This window comes from Capsaspora owczarzaki (assembly GCF_000151315.2).
Source record: "Capsaspora owczarzaki ATCC 30864 unplaced genomic scaffold supercont2.7, whole genome shotgun sequence".
Taxonomy (NCBI): domain Eukaryota; class Filasterea; order Ministeriida; family Capsasporidae; genus Capsaspora; species Capsaspora owczarzaki.
This window is the reverse complement of record NW_011887298.1, coordinates 157,820-166,166: the sequence shown is the minus strand read 5'-3', so window position 1 is coordinate 166,166 and position 8,347 is coordinate 157,820. Positions and strand designations below refer to the sequence as shown.

General features: G+C 53.0%; 3 protein-coding genes across 3 annotated transcripts; 1 reads left to right on the top strand and 2 right to left on the bottom strand.

The window, feature by feature from the left end:
• CAOG_04556 (hypothetical protein) lies at positions 1–1,693 on the top strand. Its single transcript, XM_004347253.2, has one exon. It carries the CDS (start codon positions 26–28, stop codon positions 1,529–1,531), a length of 1,506 nt encoding a protein of 501 aa, XP_004347303.1. The 5' UTR covers positions 1–25; the 3' UTR covers positions 1,532–1,693.
• Position 1,694: 1 nt separating this feature from the next.
• CAOG_04555 (hypothetical protein) lies at positions 1,695–4,468 on the bottom strand. The gene is made up of 9 exons (XM_004347252.2): positions 4,383–4,468; positions 4,221–4,304; positions 4,061–4,144; positions 3,901–3,984; positions 3,731–3,814; positions 3,570–3,653; positions 3,410–3,493; positions 3,253–3,327; positions 1,695–3,170 (listed from the first exon to the last, which is right to left on the bottom strand). The coding sequence occupies exons 1-9, from the start codon at positions 4,457–4,459 to the stop codon at positions 1,901–1,903; spliced, it is 1,926 nt and encodes a 641-aa protein (XP_004347302.2). The 5' UTR covers positions 4,460–4,468; the 3' UTR covers positions 1,695–1,900.
• A 1,938-nt stretch (positions 4,469–6,406) lies between these two features.
• On the bottom strand, positions 6,407–8,281 carry CAOG_08795 (hypothetical protein; the record flags this gene model as incomplete). Its single annotated transcript, XM_011272133.1, has 2 exons — positions 6,407–6,610; positions 6,755–8,281. Coding segments are annotated over 2 exons (1,731 nt in total), but the record flags the coding sequence as incomplete, so codon positions are not given.
• Positions 8,282–8,347: the final 66 nt, after the last annotated feature.

Here is an 8,347-nt window from a genome sequence, read left to right as displayed (position 1 = left end):
GTTTCCACTCACAAAAAGACAAACAATGGCAGACACTCAGATCAAGATGACGACGACCGCGGAGGTCTCGGTCTACGCATGCGCGCCACAGACTGTGTGGGCAATGACCACCCTCAAGGCGCCGACGTTTGAGAACATTCGCCGGCCGACCCTCGACATTGTCGCCGTGATTGACAAGTCCGGCTCGATGGCAGGCACCAAGCTCGAGCTCGTCAAGAAGACGCTCGAGACGCTTGTGGCGCAGCTGCGCGCCTGCGACCGACTCGCACTGGTGACGTATGACACGGAGGTCACCCTCGACCTGGCGCTCTCCCCGATGGACGACAAGGGCCGCAGCAAGGCCACCCAGGTTGTCAATGGCATCCGCGACGGCTCGTCCACCAATCTGTCGGGCGGCCTCCTCGAAGGCCTGAACATTCTGCGCAACCGACCCACCGACAGCCGTCGCGAGGTCTCGTCCGTGCTCCTCCTCACCGACGGCCTTGCCAACGTCGGCATCTCCACCACCGAGGGCATCATTGCCGCCATGGGCGCTGTGGCCGCTGCTGCCGCGCCAGAGTCGTCATCCTCATCGCTTGCGACGACGCTGCGCCGAGCTTCCCTGTCCAACTTTTTCCGCCGCAAGAGCCCTACCCCCGAGCAGCAGCAGCAGCAGCAGAAGACCGAATCCGACAGTCCCGTTGCTCGCCCTCCAACCAACCTTGTCGAGGGCTGCACCGTCTACACGTTCGGCTACGGCTCGGATGCCGACTCGAACATGCTCAAGGCCATTTCTGACGCTGGCAGCGGCACGTACTACTTTATCGAGAACAAGGACACTGTGGCCACCTCGTTTGGCGACTGCCTCGGTGGCCTGGTCTCGGTCTGCGCGCAAAACCTCGCGCTCGAGCTCCGTGTGCCGAACGGCTGCAAGCTGCGCAAGATCCACGCCCGCAACCCCGTCGAGTTCAAGGAGGAGAACATGTGCGCGGTTGTCCGCCTGGCCGATTTGCAGAGCGAGGAGCGTCGTGACATTGTTGTCGAGATTGACCTGAGCGAGGCCTCGCCGTCCGCCAAGCAGCTCGTGCTTTCCAGCAGCCTCGAGTATCTCAATGTCATCACCATGAAGATGGACAAGGTGTACGAGACCCTGACGGTCGAGCGTGCCACCAAGCTGCCCTCGAACATTTCCAAGAGCACCGAGGTTGACGTGCAAAAGTGCCGCGTCGTTGCTGCCGACGCCATCGAGCGTGCAGCTGCCAAGGCTGCCGCTGAAAGCTCCGAAGCCTCGTTTGCCGCCGCTCGTGCCATTCTTGACGCTGCCCTGGCCATTGTGCGCGCCTCGCTCACCCCCACGGATCCCTACATTCTGGGCCTGATCAAGGACCTCGAGCGATGCCGCACTGGCGTCGAGAGCTTTACTGCGTACAACTCGTACGGTGGGTCTGAGATGACGTCGCGTGGCCAATCCCACTGGGCGCAGCGTTCCAACAAGGCCGAGTCGTCCATGTACGTCAGCTCTGCCAAGTCCGCCATGCGCAGCCTCTTTTAAAAACATCACGCCTGTGTTTTGTTTTTTTGGATGCGGTGATGATGAGAAGAGGTGTGTTGTTGATTTGTGTTTTGAGAGATTTTATAGATTGATTTGTGCTTTGTACTTGTAGTCGATTTGCTGTTTCTGACATGTTCATTAAAATTTCGATTTGATTTTTGTACTGTATTCGACTTTCTGATTTCTTCACAATAGTTGCGCATAACAACAAGCAACAAACAATAACAACAGCAACAAACAAACAATACCACAACAACAAACAAACAATAACAGCAACGTGCTGAAAAATGACAAGCGAAAAAGAACAAGTAGACTAACCCTCATTCGTACATGACACTAGACCACCAGTACCACATTTCCCGCTTGTCATCAAGGATCCAACGAAACAAGGATGCTACCAAACGACGGACGGTCATCGGCAGCTTCGTCAAGACACTCCATCGCAAGCGTGACAAGCTCGCTGATCCTCTGGAGCTCTGCCTCGCTTGGTTTGAGGGCCGAGTCCAGCATTTCAACTAATTTCTGGGTTTTCACAGCCTTGCGCATATCAGTTTTCAATCTGGGCCCGGGCTTGGCGGCGGTCGCGAGCTCGAGCAGAATCATGCCAAAGGCGAAGACGTCCGTCTTGATGGTCATTCTGCCCTCGGCAAAGAACTCGGGGCACATGTAAGCAGCTGTGCCTTGAACGTTTTGAGTACGCAGGTAGCTCTTATCATCGAGGTGTTTGGCAGCACGGACGAGACCGAAATCAGATATTTTTGCATTGAAATGCTCATCCAAAAGCACGTTGTCTGTCTTGAGGTCGAGGTGGAACAGTGCATGATCGGGGAAGGCTGTCTGGACGTAGTGCATGCCGCGGGCAACATCAGCTGCGATGCGATGGCGCTGAGACCAAGTCAGCGGAGGAGTGTTGTTTTTGCGATTCAAGCGATCGCGGACCGATCCGTTGGGCATGAATTCGTAAACCAGGCATCGCTCGTCGCCTTCTTCTGCATACGAAAGAATGGCAATAATGTTTGCGTGGCGGAATTTGGACAAAGAGTCCAGTTCCGACTTGAATTCGACCGTGCCTTGCTTGGATTCGGCGGATAGCTTTTTGATGGCAACACGAGGGCCAGGCAGACTGGCGCTGTACACGCGACCAAATGCTCCTTCGCCGAGCAGAGAATCAGCGGCAAAATTGTTCGTGGCGGAGACGAGAGTTGCGAGAGGCACTTGTGGGACGGGTCCGTCAAAGTTCGAAAAAGATCCATCAGCTGGTTGGTTGCGTTCAAGTACATCGATTTGATTAAGAGCTGATTTGAGTTCAAGATCCTTGGCAGCGAGCTCCTGGTCTTTGGCGGCGAGCTCCTGGTCTTTGTTAGCAAGCTGTTGTTCTTTCGCAACGAGCTCCAGCTCTGTTGTTGCGAACTTCTGGTCCTTGGCAGCGAGATCGAAGCGAAGTTGTTGCAGCTCCTGGTCTTTCGTTGCGAGCTCTTGGTCTTTGGTAGCGAGGACTTGCTCTTTGGCAGCGAGTTCGGAGCGCAATTGCTGATTTTCAGCTGCAAGATTGACAGAAAGTTGGGGCTGAGCGTGTGCTGCTGCACGAGCTGCCATCTGCGCCCGTTCGGCAGGCGACGGAACACGCTGGTTGTCAAAACTTCCAGCGAAGAAGCCCAAGTTCGCCATGCAGGTGATTGGCTTGTTGTTCATGCAAGAATCCCATAAACAAGCAGTCTTACATGACGTTACAATCGGTATTGGCCGTTTGCCTGAGTGCAATAATTCCAACGTTGGTCAGGAAGTTCTGGGACAAACTGTTGTTGTTGTCATTTACATCATCATATTGGAGTATGAGTCTAATGGCTGTCAGAACATCGTGAAGCGATCAATATTTACTTAAGCCTTGTCAGCGTCTTGTTCACTTTGAGTGCCTCAGCGTTCGCCTGCGCTCCAGCATCGCCAATCTGATTCTGGTGCAAACTGTTCATCCCCGCAATCAATGAGCACTCTTCTGGATCGTCCACTCTCATGCATCCGTCAAAGTGGAATGGCTTACTAGACCGTAGTCAGCGTCGTGTTCACTTTGAGTGCGTCAGCAATCGCTCGCGCTCCCGCATCGCCAATCTGATTCGCCCACAGACTGTCCATCCCCTCCCTGCAATGAGCACTCTTCTGAATCACCCACTTTCGTGCACCAACAAGAGTGAGATGCCTGACCTTAGCTTAGTCAGCGTCGTGTTCACTTTGTGTGCTTCAGCAATCGCCAGCGCTCCATCATCGCCGATCTGATTACTGTACAGACTGTCCATCCCATCCACCAATGAGCACTCTGACGACCCTCTGATGGATCACCCCTCGCAAACTTCAATTAAAGTGAGATGCCTTACTAGATCTTAGTCACTGTCTTGTTCACTTTGAGTGACTCAGCAATCGCTTGCGCTCCAGCATCGCCAATCTGATTCTGATGAAGACTGTCCATCCCCTCCATCGGTGAGCACTCTTCTGAATCGCCTACTCTCACACATCAGTCAAAGTGGAATGGCTTACCCGAGCTCAGTTAGCGTCGTGTTCATTTTGAGTGCTTCAGCAATCGCTCGCGCTCCCGCATCGCCAATCCGATTCGCCCACAGACTGTTTCTCCCCTCCATCAGTGAGCACTCTTCTGGATCACTCACTCACATGCATCAGTCAAAGGGAGGTGGCTTACGAGAGCTGTATCAGCGTCGTGTTCACTTTGAGTGCCTCAGCAATCGCCTTCGCTTCTTCATCGCCAATCTGACTCTTGTGCAAACTGTCCATCCCTCCATTCTCGTCAGCACACTCGCGCTGTCAAAACTGTGTTCCAAATCAACTCGGGCCTTTCTCTTACAGGAGCCTTCCACTCGCGTTCTTGAATTGGTCATACAACTCGCGCTGTCTCTGATTCATATTCTGATACGACATCATGTTGGAAGAGTGTTGTTCAATCAAAGCAGCGAACGACGACTGTCCCCCTCCTCACTCAAAACAGAACGCATGCGGTACAAGTACGCAAAAAAGTATGATCGAAATTGAATACATGTTCATCACAAATCCCAACAGAATCGGGGTGGGAGGGATGCGGTCAGAGCAAAAGCAAACGAGCGAGCAATTTCAAACTCGCATGCACTCAGAGTCACTTGGTGATACTCGCAGATTGGCACTTTTCTTTGAGTATCGTCATCTTTGTCAACCAATCAAGTGGAAACGCCAGCGGTGGCCATGGTGCTATTCAGAACGCATTCGCCGCTCGACCGACCTCGAACGGCCAACCCGTTCTCCACGTCGCCGAGCACTTTTTTTCAGCATACAAAGAGACATTCGGGTAGTAAAACCACTTTGCGAGCCTTGTCGCGTCCAACGCCGGCCCGGAGACCCGGCACATCGTCGATAAGCCTTCCAACTCGAGCGACCACTCAAGGACTGCACCAGTGCACCAATTCTTCACTCAGGATATCTCTCATTCTAGCTACAAATACAATTGATACAATATTCACATATATTCAAACGCCATGGCATCATGATGAAGTGCTTTGGAGATGGCAGCAGCTCTGGGCATGGCCAACTTGGTGCAGTTCCAGCCTCTTGTCAGCGGGCAGACCGCGCTTGCGGTGGAGACGTCTGTCTGTAGCGTCAGCCATACTTGTAACCAGTCATGGATCCGCTTCAACGGCGGCTGCGCACTGGGTGCAGATACAGCCACGCCAATCTTGAGACGTAAAAACAGAAGTGAGCTCAAATCGGTCACTTCCTTTACTTGTACCGCTGGCAGTCTTGCGGCACTCGGTCCTCGCTGCACATCAATGCGTGTCAAAAATCATTCAAATGTAATACAAGTGAGTGCTGACGTCAAGCGTGCGGTGTGCGCTGAAAAACGAAGTTGATCGGTTGTAGCGTTGTTTGTCGCGATGGGTGTCACTTCCGCGAGCTTGATACCGGCCTGTGACAAAAATTGTGAAGTATGATGATTAGCGCATTCATTGTCGTGAAGTTATGCTCAAAGAATGTCGCAGCAGTTCCAGTCCAGTGGCAGTAACAACATGAAAACCTAGCGTTCAAAGAACGCCTGCGGCCGGCTTCATTTTTCGCGAATGTTCGCTTGAAAATGACAGAAACCGCGCCCCGCACACCAAAGTACAATATGGCGTTAGGACGGCCACTCATTCTAGTATTATTCAAAGCAACGAGCGGGGCAAAAGAGGCCAATGCAGCGACAGGACAGGCGATAACACGAAACGAGTGAGCTTGTCCTCACCGTTTGTGTGGCTTTTCGCGGTGTTTCGTGCTTCTTTTCTCGACTTGTAGTGTTCTGAGATATTATGACATATTGTCCAATCGAGGTACGCGCGATTGGAGCAGGATGAGAAAGTGTAGTTTCATGCCTGCGATCGAATCCCATTTCGCCTGCCAATGTCAGTGTTTTCTTGCTCAAACTCGAGAACTTTCCCACTGAGATTGCTAATTTCGAAGGCAACTTCACTTTCGCAAAGGGGAGCAACGTCTTGAAACAAGTCGGCAACAGGACATGCACGCCAAAGTCATTCTGCAAAATGGTACAGCGTCAATCCAATATTCAAGGCGCTTTCCTGCACAATAGCCAACCAAACAATCAAAGACGCGTACAGCAATCGACGACAACAAGTATATTGAACATAAAGTTTCCCAACAAATCGAGACCATCGAGAAAAAACAAAACAAAAACAGAAAAACAACCACCGTCCAACAAAACAAACCTAAACAAAACGTTTGTGTTGGGAAGAAGAAGGACAAGGCTGCAAGCTCCACTTCCTTCAACGCGGAAGGAAGGAAGGAAAGCATACAAAAGAAACGACAAGGCAACAAGAATAATAGAAAACAATCATATCAGATACAAGTTTACTCGGCAGTCTCGCCATCATTTTCTGCAGCAACCTCAGCAGGCGCAGCTGGCTTGGAAGGAGGCAGCGGCACTGAGGATTGCGAAAGAGTAAACTTCTTGCCAAGGGCGACGGCGATGCCCTGTGTGCGGCTGCGAATGCGAACGCGGCCGACAATGCGACCTTCGCCAGTGAGCTCGATCGACAGATTGGCCAGCGCATCCTACAGCAATAAAAATAATAATAATAAAAAGACACCAAAAAGCACAGCGTGAGATCAAGACGCCCGAGAACAACAATCAAATAAAAATAAAAATAAACCAAGCATTGAAAACAAAATCTTGAAATACTCCAAAACAGTGCCTACCTCGCCAAACAAGCTCTTGGCTGCCAGGTTGGCAACAAGAATGCCGGAATCGGACATCAAAGCGGCATCGGTGGTTAGCGTCTTCATGTTGGTGATCTTTTCGAAATAGTGCAAATAGTCGGTCAGGGAGGTCAGACCAGTGAGAACAGGAAGACTGTTCTCCCAGTCAAAGGTCGCCCACATGGAGCGGAATTCCTCGTCCGAGCAGCTGGTGGGCACGATATAGTCCATAATATCAACATGAATATCGTTCAAGACGACGCAGTTGCGATCGGCAGCAGCAGAGCCAGCAATGTCGTAGACAACGTTGCCGAAAATGGTGCCAGTGTCTGTGGACGAAACCTTGATGCTGGCGCGAATGGTGCAAAAGTCGTGCGGCCGAATAGTGTGCGTGGATGGCTTCTCGCCCAGCTTGAGATCGGACATGGTGGTGAGCTCGATGGTGAGGTTTTGCAGCGTGTCGTTGGTCTGGTTGACAACAAGCACATCAAGCACAATGTCATACTGGTTGATGTTGACGTAGGCTTCGGCGTAGATGGGATCCGAGAAGCCCGTCAGCTGGAAGACGCGGCTCAGTTTTGTCATGTCAACTGCGCTGGCAGAGCTCTCGCCCTCGGCAGAAGCTCCATCTGAGGCGCCCTTGGCGCGTTGCAACGAGACCTCAAACTCGTCCTCTGTGGAGCCCAAGTCACTGGCGCCCTTGGGCTTGAGCTGTCGGAACTCAATCATGTCGTCGGCTTGGATGGCCGCCTTCTTATTCTTCGAGTCGGCAACCTTGGCTTCCTCTTCGCGTTGTCGCTGCGCTTGCAGCATTTCCAAGAAGGCATGGTGGCAGTCACGACGGAAGATGCCGGCAAGAATAGGATCGTCGGGATCAGCGAGCACACGCACGCAAACCATGAGGCGTTCGTGCACGTCGTCGTCAATCTCGGCGGTCGCCAAGCCAGAGCGGCCCAAGTGCAGAATACTGGCGAGAATGAGCATACATTGAGCAGAGAACGCATTGCTAACAGGGACGCCGTTCGGCTCGGCAGCAGCGAGCTCGCGAGCGCGCAGGGCAAGCTTGACCAGCGTCGAAGCGAGGATGGGAGCGGTAGAGTAGTCGCCATCGAGGTACATGGCACGCAAGGCCGGCTTGTCTGAGCGCGAACCCACAGGGCCAGCAGAAGCCGAAGGACGAGCTTGCGAGAGGGCACTCTGTGTAATGTAGGTGCCGTCAGCCGCAACCAGACGCTTGGCGGGCATGGGTGCGCTGAGCGATGGCGCTTCGGCGGAGGACGGGGCAGCAGCCTCAAATTCGCCGGCGGCAAGCGCAGCAGCAGCACGGGCCTCGCTTTCGACAATTGGCAGTTCGCCGATGGCGCGTTGAATTTCAGACATGGCCTGCTGCACCTGTTTGAGCGAGTGTGCATACTCGCCGGCAATCCAGAGCGCCGCTCCCGAGACAACGGGGGTGCGAATCATATGGAAGCTATCGAGGAGTTGGTTGAGCAGGCTTTCGCGGAGTTGGGGCAACCGTTCGATGGCCTCGCGGACAAAGACAATAACGTCAGCGGCGGCGCTGTTGGCATCGGCGTCCACAATAAAGTCCAT

What these genes read in the sequence shown, in the direction of transcription:
- CAOG_04555 (XM_004347252.2), bottom strand. Translation starts at nt 4,459, where the DNA reads ATGATGTCGTATCAGAATATGAATCAGAGACAGCGCGAGTTGTATGAC. An exon ending in AACGCGAGTGGAAGGCTCCT is followed by an intron (nt 4,305 to 4,382) that starts GTAAGAGAAAGG and finishes AGGGATGGACAG; the next exon opens with TTTGCACAAGAGTCAGATTG. An exon ending in ACGACGCTGACTAAGCTAAG is followed by an intron (nt 3,654 to 3,730) that starts GTCAGGCATCTC and finishes GGGGATGGACAG; the next exon opens with TCTGTGGGCGAATCAGATTG.
- CAOG_04556 (XM_004347253.2), top strand. Translation starts at nt 26, where the DNA reads ATGGCAGACACTCAGATCAAGATGACGACGACCGCGGAGGTCTCGGTC.